Here is a 25,750-nt window from a genome sequence, read left to right as displayed (position 1 = left end):
AAAAGTTTACCCTTTACAGTATAACGACACTTACAGAAAAGTGGCCCATACTGCAAAGGCGTATGATCTCCTTACAGGCGTATGATCTCTCAAAATTACTTTATTCACTAAAAACTTTTTAAAAATTTTAGAGCAAGGCATCATTAACCATTAAAACAAAAAGTACAAATCAATCAAAACCAAAATTGAAGATAGACTTTTGGATGATACGGTTAGATTATCAGAGTTAAAATTATATTAAACAATTAACATTAGCATTATAACAGTCGATCTAAGTTTGCCCGCACAGTAAGACGGTTATATCATCTTCTTCACAATGCATCAAATTTCGAAGATCAACATGTAAAAATTGAGCCCCGAACATGTTGCACACTTCCATCCTTCCATGGTGTTCCCTTAAATACACAAACACACGTTGGAGGCCTTTGTAAGAATTTTAAGCACGCGTTAGAAGTATTACATTTTACTTTTTTTGAAAAGTACAAATCCTCCTTAATAAAGTTAAAGAATTTAAAAATCATAACTTATAAAATGAAAATTAGGAATTTTAAATATGCCATTCACTTGATTTATTTATTTATTTTTGTTAAAATAAATCATTGGCTAACGGTTCGCCTAATAGTAAACCTTAACCATCAACTGTGTGCGTTATTGTTTGTAAACTGTTACATAAAACGTGAAACTGTGTATGCATAATTTGGGTTATACCTACCCAATTATAAATTATAAATTGGTACTAATGCAAAATGGTTTTCGTTAAAAATTTAGAACTATTTAAACATGCTAACGTTGAATTTCCCTAAACGTGAGTTTTGTAGTACATATAGTTTCTCACATTTTCTATACGTTTCTACTCTTGTCAGTAGCATATAACTGTTATAATTTCCGATGTAAGAGAGTATTAGAAAGCGATGGTTGGAATATAGTCACACCCAGATAGCCAAATCCCCATAATTTTACTATGATTTTGCACAAATTGTATATGTCTTTAGAGAGCACTAAACATTAGCACCAATTAAAGTTAGAGATCAGAGGAGTTGTATGTTTCCATTATTTCCGTAGAGTGATTTCCGTTCTATATTTTACCCTCAACAGGGACAAAACCGGAACATTTATTGCTTAAGTACTAATAAGCTCTTTCGCTGCAATATTGGTCCTAATTTCAATATTGTATCTAAGAGGAAGTTAACCCCGCCCACAGTTTTCGCAATAACGCTAAAACCGGATGAGCACTAGCAATGGAAGTTGGAGAACTAATGCGCTGCAATGAAGCACTAACAACTAACTCCAATATCAAGTCGTATCTCAACTAATATCTCAGTTAAAAGTATTGGATAGGGCTAACTTCCGTAAAATTTAAACAGTTTTTTCTGAATTGTGCCAAGAAGGAGTGAGCACTAAAGATGGGAGTTGAAGCACTAACCATTGGCACCAATGTTCTTCTTGTATATTATGGGGAAAAGCGTAGTAACTTTACCCATCCCCATTTTTGTACCCAATAGCGGCAATAATTGATGAGAGTTGCAGCAAAATGTAATGAGCACTAACGAACCACTAACCGCAAACCCATTTTACAATAATCACGGACATAACTCGCGTACGTAAACTGTGCGATGTGGCCGATATCGCACAGAGTTGCCATTCTATATTTGCTGCATCAATACCAGGTGTGGTAGTCTCCAAAATATGCGAGAACGTTTCAATAGTATTTTATTTGTACATCAAAATATATAAAACATCATTATCATTGACTGTTAAAGTGAGGATAAAGTAGGCAGCCTCTGAATTTGTATATTCTTGTATTAACAAGCTTATTATAATATTTACCAATGAACTCTCTATACGCGATTAGTCTTTAAAAAAGTTAATAATTTTATATAAAATGCAAATAATTTCTGCAGAAAAACATTTTACTAGCATTTTTACATGAAACGTCATTTCCGTTTCCAGCGGTTTTTGATGAGATCTGACGCTTTCTCTGCTATTGCATAAACAGGAGCGTTGGTGTTTCCAGAGGTGATTCTGGGCATGACTGAAGCATCGACTACTCTCAAATCCTCGATTGCATGCACTCGCAGTTGAGGGTCTACCACAGACCATCTGCTCTTTGCAGGGCCCATCATACAGGAGCCGACCTGGTGGTAGGAGGGAGAGGACATCTGGGCAATTATACAGCGCCAGTAGAGCTCTGACTGGAACGGAAACGAGCTACAAGCTGGAATTTCAATCTTCTCCACTCTGGCGCCTAAACTTCTCATCACATCTGTCTGTGCAAAAGCGTTCAAGAACCCGATAGCATCTAACAAATCTTTAACATCGGACTGCTTGGAGAGATATCCGGGATATATGAGAGGATCATCTTCAGGATCAGTGCTCCTCAAAAAAATCCTTCCTCGGCTTTTTGGTCTCAGAAGAACGGGCCAAATAAACCAGATATATTTCCTAGAGTTTATCTCTAAAATGGCTTTTATGATGTCATCATTGTAACCTACTTTTTCTAATGTTATCCTTAAACTGTCAGTCGAGTTTTTCGCAAAGTACAGGAAGTATATTTGGATGTTTGGATACGCAGCTTCAAAAGTCTTTATAAAGCCACCAACTGCAAGTGTACTGCTAAAACTGGCTAGATTACCTCTTGAGTGGAACAAAAAATTGAAAGTGTCACTAACTGAGTCAGGACTTGGCACTTCAATATCAAAACTTACTATGAATCCTCTCATTATAAGATGATCTTGAATATTGTAACCAACCCTTAGGTTTGTGACCACATCGATCCCTAAATCTTCGAGATGTTTGTGAGGTCCGATCCCTGAGAGCATTAACAATTTCGCAGAATTAACACATCCAGCCGACAGGATGACTTCTTTCTTGGCTTTCACTGTAAACCGTCTTCTTTTTTTTATGAACTGTACACCACGAGCTATTTTATTCTTGTCTATCACAACCTTTACTACCAATGAATTCTTGGAAATCTTCAAGTTCGGTCTTGATTGAAAATTGTGTAAAAATGCCTTTGCTGCACTGCATCGTCTTGAATCGTTTAAGGTTCCTTGAAGATAGAAAAAAGCCCTCATGATGATCAGCATTAATATCCGGAAATGAATGTAGTCCTAGCTCGCTAAATCCCTCAGAAATGACTTTTTTGTACCAGTCTATGTTTTTTTTAAACGTTTCTATCTTTAAATATCCTCCCTTTCGGTGGTACTTAACTGCATTCTCATCTGCTTCAACTTCTTTGGACCTTAGATCTTCAGATTTTTTAAAGTAACTTAACAAATATCTATAACTCCAACCACGATTGCCTAAATTCTCCCATTGGTCATAGTCTCTGGGGTTTCCCCTGATGTAAAGCATACCATTTATCGTGCTCGAGCCACCGATAACCTTGCCTGCAGCCCATGTACAGCTGTTGTTTGCCATTCCTCGACAGTTGGTTGACTCAGGTTCCGTATGAAACTGCCAGTCAAGGTCGCTATTTATAGCTTCACCGTAAAACCCTGGAAATTCACTTGTGATGTCGGGATCCCCTCCAGCTTCCAACAACAAGACATTCCATTCGGGATTCTCGGAAAGTCTGTTGGCCAAAACACACCCGGCGGACCCTCCCCCTACCACGATGAAGTCAAACACTTCATTGTATTTGATATTATAATCGGTGTATGTGACGTCGTCTACCAGACGGCAAGCGGCATCCCCGATCGCCTCTTCCAGTTGACTGATGTAATCAACTCCGATTTCAGTCTGAGTTGTGATGCAGTCATCTCTTCTGATTGCTCTGGAAAGAAAAACAGTTATTGAAGAATATATTCATATATAAAAATAAGCAATACTCGATAAAAATAAATAAAGATTCAAGCCCACGTTCATTCTACAGAAATTGTCAATGATATCTTTATGTTAATTAACAGTGAGTTAAATTAACAATCTCCAAACCGACTTTTTCTTCTGATGGTACCGTTTTTTATATCCAGCTTACTTAAATAAAGGTGGTTATTCAAAAAAAGTCTCTAGAAATATACTTTTCACTTTACTTTGTAAGTTCTAAGGCCATCGAAACAAGTGAAAACTAACTTCCAAACGTATGATTATGAACGAGAAAACGTATTATTGGCGGAAACTTTATCATAGAGTAATTTATTATACCGTTACTCTTACATAATAGGTGTCCGATGTAATATGGATACAATTCATTACTCTATGGTGTTATACAGCACCAGTGGTCCATCTTACTAGCCTAAGGGACACAGAAGTTTCCATGGATTTTACAGAACCAAAAATGTAAAGTGCTCCTAGGCGAAAGTATAATTCACTTAATATGCACGCACGCATGTGCGCGCACACACACAAACTTTTTGAAAGAAGTATGATTTAATTTTCTTTATTTAATGTGAAAGGCTGTCTAATACAAAACAGGGCGAACAAATGAATTCCTCAAAGTCACTACAGCTTTTGGCATTCAACAAACATGTTCAACAAAAAAAGCAGTTATGAAGTCGAATTGTTAAACAGTCTTAAAACATTGTTGTCTTCTTTTTAGAATGAAAATGAGTTGAAACCTTTATCAAAAATCAATTGAGAAAAAATTAAGTTAATGTAGAAATGTTATGATAAATAGATTAATTATTCCAAAAAATGTTTTAATGTAATCGTTTTTCGTTTGGTGAAACATTTCGCGTCGTTAAATGTAATGATGGTTTTTTGTGTTTAAAAGTTGTCACTCTGAAGCAATCAGTAAAAATTTCTTCCTTCCGAATAATTGTAATTGTTTTTAACAAGATATTCTTCACGTTTTTTCCAAACGTATTACGAAATAATAAAAAATCTCATGTTTGAAAGCATAACTAAATTGTATACCGTACCTAAATAGCGAAAGCTCACAGGTATTATCTTCTCATAATAAATAGAAGAATCTAACACGGTTTCACCATAAACTTTGCAGATTTCTATACAATTTTTTCAACATTTCTTTTATCTTTATTTTCAGTTAAACTTTTTTAATAAATGGCCCGAGCCAAAATAACTTGTCCATATTGCAAAAACGAAATTTCAAGAAAAGGTTGTTCCAGACAATACAACTCAAAGATTCGTCAGTAAAACAAGGATAAATATCGAGAATGAGCTGAATTCATTATGAACCTGGGCTACAGAAAACCAAAACATGTATAATATAGAAACATTTTGGCAGTTAGAGAAAATAAAAAATATAAATTGTCATAAAAAAATCATAAAACAGTTCATGAAATCGCTGATAAATTACCTATGGAAATTGCTGTCAAAAAGAGATCTGTAATGATCGAACAAATAGGTGAAACTCTAAAATACCCTGCAGAAAATATTATTAATGTTAAAGTTTTATCTTCAATTAAGGGAATGTTTAAGCACTATATTTGAAAAGGTTCTTGCGAAAATTTGGCAATTTACAAATATCTCTCTGTAATCAGACCAGAGATAAAAAAAAATCGATTGAAACATTCTTAGAAAATAATAGAAACAGTAAAGGATATCTCTCTTTAAAATGCGAGATGACAGAACTTTAGTGAATGACGAAACACAAACATGTCCAATGTATTTTACTATAAAATCAGATTATATTTTTAATTTAAACGATTTTATCGTATACAATACAATACAATTTATTGGATGCAATACAATAAATCATTGAATCGAGGACAGACAAATATTCGAAATACTGAATCTGGATGGACAATAAAACGCTTCAAACAACTAATTTTGAGCCTAAATTAACACGAAATTATGAATGCTAGATCGTATATCAATTTACCATAAAGAAGTCAAGGTTTCTCAATGTATCAAAAGATATTTTAAAGCAAATAAAAAATATAAAAAACCAGAAAACTATCTCTTGTACGTAGATGTGAATAATCTGTAAGGGTGGGCACTATCACAAAAATTACCATATATTTAATATAAAGTAGCTGGATCCGAAAACTTATAACTGAATAGTGGCAAATCGCAATTTTAGAACTTCAAGGAGACGATTATGGGTACATTATCGAAGTTGATATAGAACAACCCGAAAATGTACATGACAAACAGAGATTGTTCTTGCTCCTGAACATTTTAATAAGAAACTTTGCATAACACTATACTATCTATAACAAGGAATGTTGTTAAAACATGTCAGTTAAGTGATCACTTTTGACAAAAACGAAAGAACATATAGATTTTAACATAAATATGAGGACCAAAGCTACGAGTGACTGAGAAGGAGTTTTACAAGCCAATGAACAACTCATTGTTAGGGAAATCTATGGAAAATGTTCTAAATAGATGTAATATAAAACTTCGAAATAAAGAATTCTCAATGGAACAAGCCAAGAAAAGGAACTCAAATGTTTCAAAATACTTGCTGAAAGCCGTATTGCGAGCCACAAGTACAAGCAAAAGGTAAAATTTAACAAAACGATCTATATAAGATTTTCAGTTTTAGACCTGTGAAATTTTTTTGTGTATGAGTTTTTTATTACGACGAATAAAAAATATGATCCAGATATGAATCTTTGTTACATGTATACGGACAGTTCATTCGGAAAAATCACGAATATTTCATTACAGAAAATAAGAAACTTATCGGTAAATTCAAAGATTAGCTAAATGGTGAAATACTAGACGAAAAGCCATGTAAACACTTTACCCTGTGGTTATACAAACGACGTGAAAAAAAATATTTTAGAAGATTTAAACAAAATTGGAACTTTGATAATCAATGAAACATGTGTTAAAATCTATGTAAAAGTTGTTCGAATCAATAAACATTTTCATAAAGGATTCTAATGAAAAATTATTGATAATCTCTTAAAATTGTTTATTATAAATAGAAGAAGATTTAATTCACTATCACGAATGTAAGAAAAAACTAAATATATCGAATCTAAAATTGTTCAAACTCAAAATGGATTATAGAGAATTGCTGAAAAATACTCAAAATGTAAGACAATTTATACAAAAATATTAAAATAGAATTGAAGACTAAAGAAGAAATATTGAGTGAAGCTAGAGAAATTCATTTAATAAATAACCGAATATTGTTGAATCAACTGCTGCTATAATTGTTCAGAAAGAGCCGAAATTATTTATAAATATATATAATTTGTAAAAATTGCAAATTAATGTTGTATGAAAGACCTAAACCTAAGAAAAGAAAAGACCTAATTTACACATTTGCATAATATGCTAAGAAAATTTCAATATAGACATGATAAACAAACAAATTTTGTTTATTTTGTTGTTGACTGGTTTTGTTTAGATTATCTTTTGGAAGCATTGAAAGAAACAACATATTATTTGAAGAATCAGATTTATTGGTGAAAATAAGCATATTTATTATGAGAACATAATACATGTGATTTTTCACTAATTAGATGTAAAATTTAACTTTGCTTTCAAAACTTAAATGTTTCATAATTTCACAGTACTTTGAAAGAAAAGGTTTAAAGAATATCTTGATGAAAATAATTACGGTTATTTCCAAAAAGTTGTTACTATTATGCTCTGTAAAATTCGAGAACGATAGAGGGCATTAGTTCAGATGACTAAAGTCATCTGTTTTTAGAAAGTTTCAAAAAATAAGTACGGTATATTAAATAACAGTTTGTTCTTACTTAATAATGCAGTTTTTAAAAGAGATAAATGAAGTAGTTGGTCTGACATACAAAAGAAGTAAAAATTGTAAATTTTGATAAAATTAAAGACAAATTTGGGTTTACAATTTGGGACTACAAAGTGCACCTGCGGCACAGAGTTTTGACTGCCCTAGACGACACAAACGTCAAAGAGAAGACTAAAGTAAACTTACACTTATTTCTCACCGGAAAAAAGCAATAAAAGATAAATAATGTGTTACTACCAATTTAATCTACTGCAGATTTTTCATTGGTTTTACGATATTTCTCAGATTTTTCATTGATTCCGAGCAGATATTTCACAAATATTTCATAAAAATTTTAAGAAGCTTTGGACAAGAAGCAATTCTTGTACATCAGAAACCTCTGTTTACAACTGACTTTATTAAATAAGGTAATATAAAGAAAATGGAGGGATAAGAAATATTGTTAAAGAATACCATATCTCAATTCGATTTGTGAATATATACACGTGAAAGCAAATGGTTTTTAAGTACAGAAATTTAGAAGACTAATGCTCTAAACTAATCACCACTCAATACTAAAAATACTAAATACCAAAATAAATTTAATGTTAATACAGTGCAAAAGTAAGTTTTTAAAAAGGTTTGCTTGAATTTAAGTACAGCATAAAACAACACTACCAGCGTCATATTAATGTCTGAGTAATAACGAACCTCAGATAAAACTATTGCAAGTTATCAACGTATTTATTTGTCTACTCTGTATGCACTGTCTATGCGGGATATATTTGTGTGGCCAATACTACACATCTTCGATCGCACTGACCAAATGTTTCTTTTTGTATAGTTTAGATTTTCTGGAAACATTAAAATACATTGCACCCATGGCCACAGTCTGTGTGTATATGAAGAATTTTTCTTTACCATTATAAAAACCACTGTCAACTTAAACTCCAGTAAGGATTAAAAGCATTCAATATTTTATCAGGTTTTACTATTTTCTAACCATTATTCTTGGTGAACGTTCGAAAATCACCGTCAAGGCCCTACATTATAATATAATGTTCTTCTACCCCCTGCCCAATATTTCTTCCTCAATATACCTTAATTTGCCACTAATCGTCTTTGAGGAAGCTATAGGTCTGAGGAATGTGAAACGGTTGTTTAAGCGTGCCGAGTGTCAGATCCAATGATTTAGGATACACAGAGGCAGCCAGCAGTGAGATTGAACTATCTATACAGAGCTATTTCCTTGTTCAATATGAGTTATCACTATATTGTTTGTAATAAACCAGATTCGCTGAAGAATTGTTTGTTAAATTAATGCGTAAATCTCATTTTGAGTATGCGGGTATAGATAAAACAACCTAGACAACCGTGGGTACGAGAAAGAGAGATCAATGGAAGTGTAATATCTGCAGGAGTAAAAGATTATACTAATGAAGTAATGACCAAAATTCATGGTGATATTTTGTCTAAAGTGGAGGAAACTATTAAATACTAATTTAGTATTTAAATATTAATGTAATATTATTTCAAATAAAAATAAAAATAATAACTCACAAAATATGTTCAATACTTCTTAACACAATTTTTTTAAATATATTACGTTCACGATTCATCTGTATTATTCAAACATATTACGATTAATTTGTAGATCCAAATATAATAATTCGTGAGATGAATGCATGTACTCTAAAAAAAATATAGGTTCGGGAAAAGTATTAAAAGTTTAATAGCATGCTTTGGCTTTATAAGTTATATTAGTTGCTCCACTAGAATATATAGTAACTTTGAGAATTGGACCATACTCTAGTACAAGTTTTTAATGATACTGGTACACCACCAATATAGTTATCATTTAGATCACCTTAAACATACGCACATAAACATCTATTTCTGGTCTAATTCTAGTTTATAGTTTTGAATAATATACAATTCACATGGTCTATTTGTTGAATATCGGCGCTATAGTAGGTACCATCTACCTTCATCCTTTTTAGGAAGTTAAGAACGGGTACATATATATGTATTGGGATGTTTATATACTTGTGTGTGTGTGTGTGTGTGTGTGTGTGTGTGTGTGTGTGTGTGTGTGTGTGTGTGTGTGTGTGTGTGTGTGTGTGTGTGTGTGTGTGTGTGTGTGTGTGTGTGTGTGTGTGTGTGTGTGTATCTACTTGTTTTAATGAACCGTTTTGTTAACCATAGAACTGGCTAAAGCCTCGTGACAATCACATTAATGTCAGTTTTTAAATGTCGTATTTATTCGCACCTGAATACAGTTTATGGTGTTCTCAATATATCATTACACTCAGAAAAATATGCTGAGATTTTGCTATAAGATTATTAACGTTTACATAAACAAACGCTTTTATGACAATATATACACTTTGGTAAATAAACCATAATCAGTCGTCAAACATCTCATGTACTACGTCATTTTCTGGCTTCATTATTAAAATTGAATATTCTGACTATATATATATATATATATATATATTATATATATATATATATATATATATATATTATATATATATATATATATATATATATATATATATATATATATATGTATATACATAGTCAGAATATTCCTGATCGGGGAATGCCATAGAATGCTCACATTGACCATGTTTGCTCCAAACTGTCCTCGGTCATTTTGTTCTTAGGTGTTTAGCCAAATATTTATTATGCAGGTTCTGACGGCGTATTATAGCTATCCCCACCTCACCTACGGTTTAGTGTTGAGGAGAGCAAGCACAAACGGCCAGTATTCCGGACCTTTTAAAATCCAAAAACAATCAGTTCGGGTAATCGAACAATCGAAGTTCAGAGAGTCATACGAGAAAGCCTTCAAAGGATTACAACTACTGACTCTGCCTAGTCTCTATATTTTTGAGACAATATTATTCTGTATGTCTAATTGTGCTATGACTATTGGTCAAGACATTCATTCGTACGAAACACGAGGCAGAGAGACCTACCGTACTGGGAGACACAGGACGGGTGTTTACGATCACTTGCCTTCACAGGCAGGGGTTCGCATCAACAAATGGTTTAATACAATAAAAGATGCTACAAGCCCAATGCGTTAAAATAGTTTAAAACACTTTTAAGTGTCTCAGACATTTCACAATGCGGTCGAGTTTATGGCATACGACTGGGATACGCACGATTAGGAGACTGACATCCAGCGTTGGAAATGGGAAAATTGGCATGAATGAAAAAGTATGATAGATAAAATGGTATGTTTTACTGGGGCTTCAATATGGTGTCACTGTTTGATATTTTAGGTTAATATTGACGATTAATATGCATTAAATTAAGTTTCTGGCAATACAAATATTTGACTTGATTGATTTAAAACATTTAACAAAAGAATCTAATTTTAAAGTATAATAACTTAAGTCTAAAAAAACTACTATTTCATAGAAGCATTCCTAGCAAGCGAAATGAATCTAAACGAAATAAAATTACTATCAAAATTAAAAAAGAAATTATGTGTAAAGATTAGTGTTTTACCTCACAGTGAGCATAACACAGAACAAGATTACCAGCACCATGTGTCTGAGTAACACTGAACATGAGATGCTAGTGCTGCCAGTTATCAGTTCGTTTATTTACCTAATCTTTGTTCAAGCTATTTACCACGTGTAACTGAATAATTCAATGATGTATATCAATTCTACCCCTTCCTCAGATACAGTAACAACTTACTTATAATTTAGTATTGTTAGTATTTAATTTAAATTCGTGTTTAGTTTTCAGAAAACTGAAATGTCACCAGAAACAATACAAAAACTATAGCCATAAGACATTATTTGTTTTATGGTCGGTGCACACAGTTGCACTGACTCTGGTACTTTCATCAGAAATATGCCACCAGAAATAGAGCATACTGTTGTAAATGCTTTTCTCCCACATAACAGACAGCGGAAAAAATATAGTTGAAATGTTTGGTTCTTTATCTCCCCAAATAGACTTTAAGAGCAAAACGTTGTATTGTGTCCAGCTATCACTCCAGACAGATGGACGCAAAGAGACACAATTGCATTATGTACGGCGTATCCTCCCGCCAAACAGAGGCCAAGAGCACTCATTTGCACTGTGTCCGGCTTATCCTCCTGCCAGACAGACGCCAAGAACACACAGTCGCACAGTGGTCTGGGGGGCTCCTGTCAGGTTCTCCCGAGACACCTGGTAGAGGAGACCTCAACTTAAAACCGGGATAGAGGGCTCAAAAACGAGTATTGAGGATTGTTGAAACATACAATCAAATACGACACTTCACGGTGACTCCAGCGCCGGAAGGGGCGTAATTGGCATTGGATGAATGGGGTGTGAATGTTTGAGTGTTGTAAGTTTGAATGTGGCCTTGATGTAGGACGAATAAACAACTTTTTACATTTGAAAATTGACGCTTGATATGCAATGAATATTTGTAACTGCAATAAAAGGATTGATTTGATGTGTCCGGTGGTCCCTCGCACCAGACAGACGCCAAGAGCACACAGTACAAACACATATTGATTGTTTTAATTAACGATATGGAACGAAGGAAGCAGCTGCTGCTAAATTATTTATGCGTTTAAAACTAAGATATGCTCAAAACTTATTCTATTCTGATAAGATTTGTATATTGTATTGACTAATCCTTTACGCCTTTACTGTATATTATGAAAAATAAGATGTTAATAATAGATTGTTTTTGCAATTTCACAAAAAAGACGTTTTTACATAGAACCTGTTTTATTCAAGTATTTATTCTATCCTGAAGTATACAATTTCAATTTTACGTTAGTTGTTAAGCCAATTCTTTGATATATTTATTTTTTTAATAGTAACCGAACTTTTTTAAAGGTAACGAACTTAAATAGCGAAACTAATTTAGGCTCTTGGCTTCAGAACTAATGGATTTTGTTGTTAACCACGAGCGAAACCGAGTCTTCATCTATTCGAACATGATTAATTAGACACTAATTCAGTTTTTGTTGTTCTTAAACCATTATCTCCAATTCTTTTTACAAGGTGAGTACATCGTGTTTGTTAATTACAGTAAGTTAACATTCGTATAACAACGATCAAATTTTAGTTAACAAAGAATTTGTGTTCTTCATTTTTATTATACAAAATGAACTAATAGTTATCCAAATGTATAATATTATTCAATAAAGTCGACCAATGGAGATTTCAAATAAATATAAAAGACTTTTAATAAACTTTGAGAAAGTTACATGAGCGAAAAGAAAGTTTTGTAGTATTATAAGTCAATTTAGTAACATATGTCATTATTAGATTTAATTTTAGACTTTAACGTACACCGGTTACAAGATACAGGCATATTTCCGTTGCAGTTACCAGACTGTTTTTTTAAATAACGGGTTCTGAAGCTTCAATAATTAAATTATGTTAACTCTTAAACACTAAGTTTTCGGCCTCTGGTAGCTCCTAGCATGTACAAGCCTGTGGTCTTTGGCAGCTCTCGACCTCAGGGAGGTTTTGGTTTCTGAGGGGTAACGACTCTTAAGAGCTCTCACCCTTTTGATTATTTCGGGCCACAGGGAGCTCACAGCTATTGGCATGTGCTGGCATTTTTGGTAGATTTAAACTTCTGGCAGGTCTTGATCTCTGTTAGGTATCGGCGAATGGCAAGTCTGGGCTCTTGACAAATCACGGTGTCTGGTAGCTCCTTGTTGACCTCAGAGCCAATTATGGTCCATATTTGATTATTATTTGTTCTATAGTATATTCATGTCAATTTTGGCCAATGAGCTCTGCCTTTTATCAAAAAAACAGCACCAGAAATCCATTGTGGATACACGTGTATCACTAAAAGTTTGGCCCATCGTAACATTTCCCAATTCTTTCAAAAATTAGATAACGACTTAAATTAACAATATGAATAAATGCTTAAGTAATAAAAAAAAACTAACGACTGGCTCGTAGGTTCCTGAGTTGGCGGTTTGGGTGGTATAGTCAAAATACAGTCAAAATCTATGCAACAGAAGAGAACCTAATCTAAAGTTTCAAATACTTCCAATAAGATGTTAATCCAGTTATATATTAATTTGGCCATCATGACATCATGTTCCCAGAAAATGACTAAAGATAAGGATTCAAACCTGTCAAATATGTAAATTAACATTATTGAACAAAAACAATATAAAATAAGATATTGTATTCCTTTATAACATACACCTTTATCTTCAAACATCTATTTTAAACTTGGTTTCAAAATTATCCAAAATCACTGACTAATATTTGTGGAACATTAAGAACTGTTATTAATTTTCATGTATCAAGGAAAAGTATCTAAAAGGCTATGGATCTGACGTTAGAAGATAAGCCAATCTAAAATCAGATTGCGCCACGTTAATGGATTATACAAATCCCGCCAACCCACCTCTTATTAAAAAAACTTCACCTGGCGTTTGGATATTTTTCTATATGTATATTTGGATGGAAAAGTCATTTACAACGTCCTCTAGCAATAAATTACGTTATAAAACCTCTTGAACTCATAGGCTTAACTTAGTACTCTACAACAAAATAATAACAAAGCGTAGGTAACGTATTCACTGTTTCAGGTTGATAATGAAGAAAGGCGTGATTCTATTGGCACTCATCCTTTCAATAAGGGGACAGACAATGCCAAGTAATTCACCTTTCTTGCAATCCTTCGGTCGCTGTCGTGTAGTCGATACGGTCGAAGTGGACCGATGCACGGTAATATCCAGTTAGAACCTAAACTTAATAACATACTGTATGTTAAACTTGAGCGACAAATAACAAACTAATATGTATACAAACCGTTTATAGTTTTTTGTTGGTGTTTGCTTAAAGAAGATCGGTCTTTATGTGGTTTGTAATTATACGTATCAATAACTCATTAACATTAATTACTCAGTATTGTAATTCAACGTAAACTATTCACTTATTTAGACTTCTACTTAGTACAACTTAAAAACATGGAAGTTTTCTAAGAATCGTTACCGTGTTATATATCAACACTAAAAAGTTTAAGACCAATTTTTGAGTAAATAATTAGGCTAATTACAATGTGAAACAAACTTAAAAGGTGTTTTAAAGCATCTTTATCATATGTTATAAAAGACATCTTACATACTTTTACGACAAAACACTGCAATAATTATCCTCCTCTAAACTTATGATATCTCAGTGGCCGGGGAAGAGATACAGCAACGTGATATCCGACAACGTCGCTACGCATGAAAATTTCGCCACAAGATTCCTCGACCCCCAGGACAGTACGATTCTTCCGACAACCACCTTGTCCTGCTATCCGTAAGGATACTCATACTCTCATAACGATCATAAATTTCAGTTATACGCATCTAAACTAGCATTAGACATTTGGCAAATAAGGATATTTTGAACACAAGTTGATCTCTGCTATAACAGTGTCTTTTTCAGGAATGGTACAGTGGTAAATGTGACTTCAGCAGGAACGTTTGTTAAGAAAGGCGTATATACCTTCAGCGCAAATATTACTGGTAAATATTACTTTATAAATACTCGTAATTAAGATAGGATTTTTTTAAAGAATTAGTATGTTCACTTAAAATTTTTAAAGTGAGAAGTTTTTCTGTTCTCACTGCTAACGCAGTTGCAAATGGAGATATTTCAACATAGATACGGAGAATTATATAAGATGTTATATAATTAACATATTAAACTATAACTGATAGATGCAGTAATGCACGTCCACTTATAGATTTAATACAACAGTAATAATTTGTAATTTATGCAAGTAATTCCATTTTGAAGAATTCTATGCCTGTAATACTCGTAATTTAAATTTCCTGCGGTTTTTGCTCAATCTACAAATTTAAATCTTGGCCATACCAGAACACCAGTATGTAAAAGAATTTATTAAAACTAAAATATTTTCAGGAATTCTATTTTACTGCACTAGGGATAATGTAGCATAAACCATAGTAAACCAAATTGTAAATTAAAATGAATTTAACAAAGAAGATAGCACTGGATTATCACGTTTGATAAATAATCATATTGTTTGATGATTCGTCCTACCGGTCGCTGAATGATTGGGCCAGCCACGAAACTACTCCCCGTCAACTCACTCATCCTTATAACTGATGTGAATTACTAACTTCTAGTTTCAATTTAACTTCCATTTGACTGAAGATAGCTTTCCAAAATTGGAGGTTGTGATTTTGACTGATGCATTACCTAGAACTACCGTATTATAATTGCCAGTGGTAGAGTGTAACATCTGTAATACACTTTGAAAGGCTAGAAAGATGAATTGAGCAGAATGATGGTGTTTCTTGAGAGAGCAGAGTTCTGTCCAGAACCGTCGTGAGCTGTCATAGAGAGTGATGTTCCTTGAGGCAGGTACTAAATGAGAAATTTTTATTTGCTGTCACCAAGGATGTGTGTACCTAAACATAAACATACGAGTATTTGTTGTGTTTAACAATCTGAGGTTTTTTGTCTATATATTTATTTATGCACGTATTAAAAGAATATATTCAACTATCATGTTGATTACTGATCAGTATAAAACATATTGAGTTTAAATAGACCTAAACTACTCAATAAGTCTGGAATATATAAAAATGCCCTTTCAGAAACCGCTTACTCACTTACAACACTATTTAACTTTATGCTTCAAGATGGAGCTTCCTAATCCTTAAAAGTAGTATTTAGACATGACATTTACTACAGTCTTAATTAGCCATCATGACTAATATTGATAGATATTCAATTTGATACTACAATACGTCAGCCACAGAGGAAATCTACCTTTCCTCAGATTGTGCTAAAAGGAACGTTATATACAGGGTGTGGCACGAGTAACCCGATAAATTCTCAGGTGGTTTCCTCTCATCAAAATAATGAAACAATTTCATATACAAATTTTGTACTGTAAATGATTTGTAACTATTTTACAAAGAACGTTCATTTAATAAACAGATATTGCATTTTCTGTTTTAATTTTCGTGTGTGTTGATTTAATTAAGCATTATTTTTTTAACTTTGTGTTTGTTTATTATTAGCCTATTTTACATCATTCTCTTCAACATTAAATTCTCTAAAAGTTTTGGTTAAAAACTTTGCGTTCTTATTAGCCATTTAACGAAGTTAATGAACTTAAAATCTAAATAAACCATTTTTTACGAGATCGAATGTTGCATATTTTGTCTGATATCCCAAGTTCGTATTTTATTCAGTTTTTAGTCCATTTTACATAAAATCCTATAATTGTAACAACTATTTTTACGCCATAAAACACCATTTTCGCTTTGTTTTCGTCCTTTCCTAGAAGATAGGGCGAAATCTTTCGCTAGCCGTAGCTTGCTACCAAAGTGTTGTTTTTATAAGTACATTTGTTTATATGCACTTTTTCATTAATTTGAGAGGAAACCACCAAAGAAGTTTGTCGGGGTACTCGTGGGACCCCCTGTATATTTATAGGAAGGTATTTTTATATGCGATTCAAAGTTGAATAATTAACTATGAAATATAATATATTTAATCCCCATGACAATAAGTCTTAGAATCTTCTACTTATATTAATGATTGATTTTTTGTTTACAGATGATGAACCAATAGATTTTTATGTGTTCTTCATGTACTACAATCCCAATACAACTTTAAGTTGTCAATTTGTCTGTTCCTACGATCCTCGTATCAGTAAGTATAATATATTTATTTACCTTGAGTGTAAATCCTATAGAGAAAATAACACGCCAGCTTTCAGACCTAATAATTTCTGGATTGTAAAACACTTTTGGAGCAGTTTTATGTGTTTGTATGTATTTATAGAAACATTTAAGTTAGAGGCTAAACTCTGGTTACAATTGTATTAATAATATTCTTGTTACAGGCGATATCGAAGGCGACCGCAATGGGTTCTTTCACTGTTTGAGTGAACATCCCTGTGCTAGAGAAAGTGACGCTCAGCTGATAAAAGGAATTGCCAAGAAGAACAATTTTGACCTCCACAGATTAGTAATACCTAATTATGCCAACTGTCCGATCGTCCCTCCGGAGACCAGATGTAAAAATTATACCACGAAAGAATATTTCAATTTGGATTGCTGACTTGCTGACACATTAAGTCAATTAAAGTAATCAACACAATCATGTCAACTTACCACAAACAACATAAAGTCAATTTTACAAGTTAATTTATTCTTAATATGTTATAAAACCCATTATTAATACGTGTTTGATATAATAGTAAAAATATTACGAAATGTTAAGAACACTTATGCAAAATATTATGTTATATGCTTATTAGCAATGAGAATTACTTAATTTATTTCCCACGTCAGTTTATTTTAAAATAATTCATTTTACGAAAAGCATGGAATTCTCTTGTCTTGTTATTTGTGATCAGTGAGTACGAGTTATATTCTCTATATTTTTGTCATATTCTACACTCTCTAGAAAATACTTCTTAGTTAATGTTCCTCTTGGATGGGTTCCATTCCCAAAGTCTGTGCCATAATACAGTAAATACAGTATATTTACTCGTTCTAAATTTCACATGTCTTCTTAATGTAAATTACACATTCTTTTGTATTACATACAAATTTGACTCTTTCAAAATCCAGAGATACACTAAAATTCATTTATTTTCAAAAAATACGTACAATTTTGTAATTGTGAAGCTAAACTCTTGTGTCATTTTATGATGTTTCTTATATGACTTTACGGTTGTCATGCAGGTCTAGATTTGTTTTTAAGAGAGTAAAGTGTTTCTAAATGTGGTTATTTTACTCAAATGGTTATTTTATTCGAATTATTCATCGAACTCACACATTTTGGGAGTTGGGTTACTCCACTATAGTACTTTAATATCGAATTGTGTCTCTTTTACTTTATTCGATTTCCTTATCTTTATTAGTGATTATGGAAAGTTATAGTACTATTGTTACTGGAAAATAAATATTTTCACTCCATTTCTTAAAACGCTAAATATCACCCTATATCATGAAAAAGACCCAGAACAGAAAGAGAAACAAACTGCATAATGATTTTGTACCGCAAGCCATGACCACACCAACACCAACGGAAGACAGAAGAGTAAGTAAATGATCACGGACCTTTGTCCGGCGAATGCAACCCTCAAGCCAACGACCAGGCATTTGGTATACAGCACGACTTGAGTGATCAGCAGTTGAAAATCAGTCATTTGATTATTACTGTGAAGATGGATGGCGTATTGCTTGCAGAAGGATATAAACGATACAGAGGTTCAGTAAGTTTATGGAAACTGCTAATCAACCCGCGAATTATAAGTGATGACGAATACACTCCCGAGGACAAGGACGTGTTGATCATGTCGGACGCGCTGTACCAGAGAAACGAAGTTACAACGACCCAAGTCAAGCGTCGGTCAAAAGTGGAAGTACTTGATCAAAAAGATTTGGGACGACTTAGGCTCGAGAGATGCGGGCCACGACGTACGGGATCAGCAGTTCGGGTTTGAAACGTTACAGAGAGCACCCGGTTGAATACAAATACATCGGCAATTTAAAAAAATTGACCGACAGATTAGTATACATACAACCTCAAGAGTCCACCGGCAGCAATAATTTCCACAGTGAGAAAATGTATGTGGTGAAATTCATTAACAATCGCATGGAGGAGTTGGTAAAGAAACTCAACTGTATAAAGTATGTGTTGCGTTATTTGTCGGCGTTGCCTGAGCACATGATACAAGGGTCTGGTCTGTAGAACGATATCCTTAACAACCTACCATTTGAACTGCACGCTCCCGGTTACACACCTCGGTGTGATCCCGCTTGACAAAGCCGCGCGTGAACATGATATCTCGTACAGTAAACAGAAACACACCGATGGGAAGCGGACAAGGTGTTACAGGATAATGCGTCCGACCGCGTCATTGATCCTGACGCTGATCTTCCCGCACCGGTACTGCAATGTGGGCAATGAGGAAACCCGGCATGGGACTCCCGACATCGGGTTGTTTATACCCTCAAATATATATTACTGAGGTTTTATAGCTTATTTTAAACAAGTGCTATAACATACTACTGTAGTACAAACAACGAACAACCACATTACCTATTTATAGATGTCTCAGATATTTAAACATTGAATATGTTTCGTTTTGAGCTTCTTCGTAATCGACTTTCTTTGGATCTCTTCAGACGAACATGACTCCAGATTACAGGAGTTACGTCTGAGACAGTGTCAAATACCAGACGCTGCAATAAAAGGAAGGTTATATGTTTATAAAATTCAAATTTCTTTTGTAATTTATAATGTAACTATTTGAACTTATTTCAATATAAATCTGTTTTATATTTTCCTGATTGAATTTATTTTAACTTTTACACGTGGTGAGTTTCATCGGTAGCGAGGAGTCTATATTACATAACAAGTGAGCCCACCAATTTTCCCGCGAACATACAAGCGTTTGAATTTTGTTTTGTTTATTGCCGATCTGTCACAAACTAAGAAATATTAGATCTGCAACATTAATTGTTTGATATTTAAAATATTTTACACCACCTCATTTCGACCTCAACCGTAGGTATCATGGCAGACAATCGAATTTTTATTAGGGCACTACATTGTGTGCTAGATCAGGGCTGCCCAACCTACGGCCCGCAGGCCGAATCCGGCCCGCGAGTCAGTTTTATGTGGCCCGCCTTGTTGCCAAAACAACCAAATTTGTTTACAAGCATTTGAAATATTAAATAAATACAAATTTTGAGAACCAAGCAGTCCAGCCGATTTCACGTAGAACGAGCCGTATTCATTTGGTGGAGTATGAGTGTTGAAAGAAGTAAAGTAGTTGCAGACAGATTTCACTGACTACGGTGGTGGCTGCCGGTTGGCGAATAGAGCGCGCGTAAAACACAGCACAGCGCGCGGTGCGGCGACGTAACCCCTACCCAACTCAAGGTTACCACTCGCCACGTGACTTGTTTATTTCCACTACCTCCCCACCCCACCCCTGCAATCCTAGTGCTAGTGCTACTGCCCGTGTGTCTTTGTGGTGTCAGTCTTTACGTGTTGAATACTGCAGCAGTTGAATTTTAATAGTACCGGTAGTGCGAATTATTTAAAAACATTATATTGCAATGTGTAGTACCAAAAAGAGGAAGATTGACAATGAGTGTCATATTTTTAATGAGAAGTGGAGTGAGCAATATTTTGTTGTGAATAACAGAAACAGTGCCTTGTGCCTTATTTGTAACGAATCAATAGCGGTGTTAGAGGAGTACAACATCAGAAGGCATTTTGACACGAAACACGGACAAAGTAAATATGCTCAGCTTTCAGGTAAACTTAGAATAGAAAAAGTAGATGCTATGAAAGCATCTTTGTCATCACAGAGAAATATATTTACTAAACGTAATGATGAAAATGAGTCTGTTGTAAGAGCAAGCTACAAAATTGCTCACATTTTAGCTAAGGAAGGTAAATCTTTTAGTGATGGTGAAATAGTCAAAAGTTGTATTTTGAAAGCTGTTGAAGAGCTTTGTCCTGACAAACTTTCTTTGGTAGGCTCTATTAGTCTGTCTCGTAACACCATGACTCGTCGAACCGAAGATATCGGCAAAGACGTCTACAATCAATTAATGTTAGCCTGTGAAAAGTTTGAATGTTTTTCAATTGCTTTGGATGAATCCACGGATAACTCTGATGCAGCTCAGATTCTACGGTTTGTAAGAGGTGTAAATAGTGAATTTCAAATTACCGAAGAACTGGCTGGAGTTCATTCAATAAAAACTACTGTAACAGGTGTGAAAATATTTTCTAAAATTAAGGAAACTATTTTAGGTCTCGGACTTGATTTTACAAAATTAAAAGGAGTGACTACAGATGGAGGTAAAAACATGAGTGGTACCAAAACAGGTGTAGTTGGAAACGTAGCTATATGTAGCGTTTTTAAAGCTACATTGATTTATTTTTTTTATTAAAACTTAAATTAAATAAAAATTTTGGGATCGAAATATTGGGACTTAATTTTAGATTAGATTGTGAAATGTCAGGGTAAAAACGAACATGTAATCCTTTGGCAAGTTAGTACTGGTAGTTTTAAATTGTTAGGAAGGCAGGTTGACTGCCTTGAATTGATTAGAACTTGTCTTGTTGCGAGTATTGTTCTCCTGGTTTGATACAGCTGGACCAATGAGAGAGCATCACGGATGTCCTGCAAAGTTGATTGGAAAGGGAAGTATTTAAGCGCACGCTCATAATTTTCGCCCTTCTTTTGGTTTTTTTCCGTGAGTAAAGTTAAATGCAGTGCGCCGTATTTCTTAAATTTTTCCGCGAGTGATTTTGAGGTAAGCACCAAATTTATTGCACGTTTTATTGAAATAGTCATCCTGATCTGATTTTAAATTAATTCTGTTGTCTTTTTTATAGGAAAAAATTAAATTCAAAGAAACTACAGAGCATTCTGAATAACTTATTCTCGAAGAACAATAGAGCATAATAGAATCATACAAGTTACATTTGGTTCATGCTTGCAAGAGAAGTGAATTAAAATTAAACTTTGTTAATAACTTTAATTGAGATTTGGAAAAGTAGTAATTTATTAATATTTAACTGGAACTGTTTTATTGTGAATTATTAATTGAAAATTAATTGAACTTTAATAATTGTTAGAGAGAGAGTTGTAATCTGAATTGCACAGACTTGAAAGTTATGGTTCAAATAGTGTAAAGAGAGGTTTAAATTTTTATTTTGAATTTTGAGTGAACTTAGAAGTGAACATTTTTATTTTAGTTATTTCCAAGTGGTATTTCATTTTTATTTTAAAACTTTATTATTTTATTTTAGAAGAGAGCTCTGATTTTTATTTTGATATATTTGATTAATATTTTTATTTCTTGCCAAAGGAATTTTTAAATTTACTAAACGGTTTGTCAATTCTTTGTGGAAAATAGAGTGATAAAAATTCTGAAACGTTGAACTTATTAATTTGCCAGTTAAAAATAAATCCATTGTTTTTATTTAGAACTGTGATTTTTATTTTAGACAAACCAGATAATATTTAATAGTTAACAAATTTAGTAATACATTGTACTTAATATTCACTAGGATCTTTACTAATCAAAAAATATTTTATATCGTCTTGGATGTATTATTGATGATTTAAATATTAATATTCTGGAATATTAATATCAACAATCCAAGTCGTTATAGTATACAAAGCAGTGGAAGGCACTAGTGGAGAGAAACCCATCATACTACGTACATTGTATCATCCATCAGCAGCGTTGAGTGGAAAAATTTTAGAAATATCAGAAGTGATGGAAATTGTTGTGAAAACAGTAAACTACATACAGTCGTCCTCCCAAAAACACCGCCAGTTCAAGGCATTTTTGTCAGAAATAGACAGTAACTACCCAGACGTGCCCTACCATTGTGAGGTCCGATGGCTTAGTAGGGGTAAAGTTTTACAACGTTTTTTTGAACTTCATGAAGCAATAGATATTTTTATAATAGAACAAGGTCGTCAAGAGCCAGTACTTTCTAATCCGGTGTGGTTGTGGAAGTTAGCATTTTTAGTTGACATCACAGTTCATATCAACTGTTTAAACTTAAAACTACAGGGACCTAATTCTCTTGTTACCGATGCATACCATCACGTAAATGCTTTTAGAAAAAAACTGGCCCTCTTTGAGAAGCAGCTAAGTAATAAGAATTTAGACCACTTTGAAACATGTCAAAAATTTGTATCTGAAGCTAGTGTGCCGTTCCCTTCTGAGTTCGCTGCTAAGGTCGTCAGCCAATTGAGTCAGCAGTTTAACAAAAGGTTTGAAGATTTTGACAGAGTGTGGTAGAATCAACATGTTTCATAATCCATTCAAGTGTGATATTGATACTGTGCCTCCATCCCTTCAACTTGAAATTATTGACCTAACAACAAATGAAACGCACAAGGAAAATGATCAAGAATGCCTTAAAAAGAGGCGATCTGTTGTTTTTCTATAGTGCTTTGCCGGAAGAAGATTTCAAGAACATAAAGAAGTTTGCTCGAACCATGGTTTCGTTGTTCGGTTCGACTTATGTATGTGAGCAGGCATTTTCCAAGATGAACTTTATCAAATCAAAATTTCGGTTATCCCTTACAGAAGAACATTTAAAATCTTTATTAATAATTGGGACCACTAAGTTTGAGCCTAAGTGGAAAGATATTCTCAGCACTAAGCAATTCCAAGGATCTCATTGAACTTTTTGTCAATACTGGTATTTTGATTTTAAAATATGTAAAACAAAACAACCTCACTTTTTGTCATTTATGGTGGTAATTTGTATGTCCTAGTATCCTAGTAGGATTAATTAAAATCATTGTATTCAACTTATTGGTGACTTTTTTATTGTTCCATCAGAATTAGAGCAAACATCCAAAAGTCTGGGTTTATATTTATTTCTACTAAAAGAACCTAAAACATAATATATTATAATCCTTTACCTAACAACTAATAAATAATAAGAAATTACAATAATCAGGAAACAAGGGCCAAATAACCTTAAAACTCATATTTTGCACAAGATTTCTGGAACAAACCCCGGGCAATACGTTTTGTTTGGGGTTCCAAATCCCCGGGGATGTTGGCCCGCCTGGCCATAAAGGCTTTACAATGTGGCCCTTGGGTAAAAAAGGTTGGGCACCCCTGTGCTAGATAATGCAGATGTGCGCTCGAGTCCTGGCCTATGAGCATGGATTGAAAGCAATGTAACTCCTGATTACTGTTTAGGACACCATAGTGAAAATGAAACATGATGTCGTCCCTGTCCTCCCACCCACCGCCAAAGTGCTCAAGGGATAAAAGTATTTAATATACCGACTAAGGCTGGTTGTACCCTGGGAGCGATTTCAAACTGTTTCGCGCTCACGCGTGCTCGAGAGGCAAGACGCGGCTACAAGATGAGCAGCTATAAGCGTAGGACTCGTCCATTGCAAGCGAATTTGTGCTATAGGTTACAGGTAAACTTAGTTTTGTTGTGTTGTAAAAACAATGTTATAAGTAAATATGGATTTAGAGGAATTATACGTGTTGGACAGTACTTACCTCATGAGACGCCGTATGGCAGCTGGGAGAAAAATCCTGCTGCATGAACTCAATTTATTAGAGGAGGAAGACGATGGGCGAGTAAAACCATTTGCATATGAAATTTGGAAAGTGAACCGGCAAAGTTTTTTGACTACTATCAGATGACACAAGGCAATTTCTACTACATTTTGAATAGTATAGAGCAAAGTATTTCAAAGGAATCTAATTTAAGAGAGACAATTTCACCTAGTAAACGTCTGAGTGTGGCTCTAAGGTGAGTGGTATTTATAAAGTATTAGTTTATAATCCTAAGGAATAAATTAAATATTTTTAACTTTGACTCTGCAATTATATTTTTAATTTTTAATCATACCAGTTATGGTTATGTAAATAAAGTGTGATTTTATACTGATAAAATAGTTGTACCGGAATTTGTTTTATGGCTAAAACCAACAACAAAAATGGTAACAGCAGTGCTTGACTTTAATTTTACACATAATTACACATAACGACCTAACTGTATTAATTAACTTGTCGATATATTCTTCCATTTTGTAATAAACACATGAAAACGAATTAAGAACACACAAATACTTGCACTGCAAGGTCTCCGTTCAAGCGTCTACGAGCGACGGATTCAACCTTAACAGGATGTGTAGCACGAGCGTGAGTGCACCTGAGCTCCGCTAAGTTGACACTTGGCAGTGGACGCGTGTATGTCTGACTCTTGGTTACGGTAAAGCCGATTGTCTACACTTGAGTCGCGTGAGCACGAATCCGCTTGAAATTGCTCTCAGTGTACGACCAGCTTAAAAGTCGAAATTTTTTAGATTAACCGTTTTGAGTGTAACTAACGTAGTTTAATAGTTATAAATATGTCCTATCAAAATGTTTAGTACACGAAAAGTTATATATTTTCTATTTTATTAGTAAGAAATCGGATATTCTTAATTACATTTTCTTCCAATAATTTTAACTCTAATTAATATTCAACTTTTAGATTTTGAGATATTAAGTTTTAAAAACTACAAATTACGTCTTAAGTGACTGTATGGTAAGTTTAGTGTATCAAAGTCCGCCTCTTCGTTGATGTATCGGGAAC

General features: G+C 33.7%; 3 protein-coding genes across 3 annotated transcripts; 1 reads left to right on the top strand and 2 right to left on the bottom strand.

Moving 5' to 3' along the window:
- Positions 1-1,693: 1,693 nt before the first annotated feature.
- LOC124354661 (glucose dehydrogenase [FAD, quinone]-like) lies at positions 1,694-11,249 on the bottom strand. The gene is made up of 2 exons (XM_046805288.1): positions 11,132-11,249; positions 1,694-3,775 (listed from the first exon to the last, which is right to left on the bottom strand). Exons 1-2 carry the CDS (start codon positions 11,170-11,172, stop codon positions 2,926-2,928), a joined length of 891 nt encoding a protein of 296 aa, XP_046661244.1. The 5' UTR covers positions 11,173-11,249; the 3' UTR covers positions 1,694-2,925.
- LOC124355792 (glucose dehydrogenase [FAD, quinone]-like) lies at positions 1,935-2,720 on the bottom strand. The gene has a single exon (XM_046806946.1). The coding sequence runs from the start codon at positions 2,718-2,720 to the stop codon at positions 1,935-1,937; it is 786 nt and encodes a 261-aa protein (XP_046662902.1).
- Positions 11,250-12,530: 1,281 nt separating the features above from the next.
- On the top strand, positions 12,531-18,564 carry LOC124356329. The gene is made up of 6 exons (XM_046807512.1): positions 12,531-12,637; positions 14,197-14,335; positions 14,790-14,914; positions 15,044-15,123; positions 17,195-17,290; positions 17,484-18,564. Exons 2-6 carry the CDS (start codon positions 14,204-14,206, stop codon positions 17,699-17,701), a joined length of 651 nt encoding a protein of 216 aa, XP_046663468.1. The 5' UTR covers positions 12,531-12,637; positions 14,197-14,203; the 3' UTR covers positions 17,702-18,564.
- Positions 18,565-25,750: the final 7,186 nt, after the last annotated feature.

The sequence above is a fragment of the Homalodisca vitripennis genome, chromosome 2 (assembly GCF_021130785.1).
Source record: "Homalodisca vitripennis isolate AUS2020 chromosome 2, UT_GWSS_2.1, whole genome shotgun sequence".
In the NCBI taxonomy this organism is placed as follows: domain Eukaryota; kingdom Metazoa; phylum Arthropoda; class Insecta; order Hemiptera; family Cicadellidae; genus Homalodisca; species Homalodisca vitripennis.
The sequence above is the reverse complement of the archived record's forward strand: the minus strand, read 5'-3'. Positions and strand labels throughout refer to the sequence as shown.

What these genes read in the sequence shown, in the direction of transcription:
- LOC124356329 (XM_046807512.1), top strand. Translation starts at nt 14,204, where the DNA reads ATGAAGAAAGGCGTGATTCTATTGGCACTCATCCTTTCAATAAGGGGA. An exon ending in ACCACCTTGTCCTGCTATCC is followed by an intron (nt 14,915 to 15,043) that starts GTAAGGATACTC and finishes TGTCTTTTTCAG; the next exon opens with GAATGGTACAGTGGTAAATG. An exon ending in TTCCTACGATCCTCGTATCA is followed by an intron (nt 17,291 to 17,483) that starts GTAAGTATAATA and finishes TTCTTGTTACAG; the next exon opens with GCGATATCGAAGGCGACCGC.
- LOC124354661 (XM_046805288.1), bottom strand. Translation starts at nt 11,172, where the DNA reads ATGGTGCTGGTAATCTTGTTCTGTGTTATGCTCACTGTGAG. An exon ending in TGTGTTATGCTCACTGTGAG is followed by an intron (nt 3,776 to 11,131) that starts GTAAAACACTAA and finishes TTTTCTTTCCAG; the next exon opens with AGCAATCAGAAGAGATGACT.
- LOC124355792 (XM_046806946.1), bottom strand. Translation starts at nt 2,720, where the DNA reads ATGAGAGGATTCATAGTAAGTTTTGATATTGAAGTGCCAAGTCCTGAC.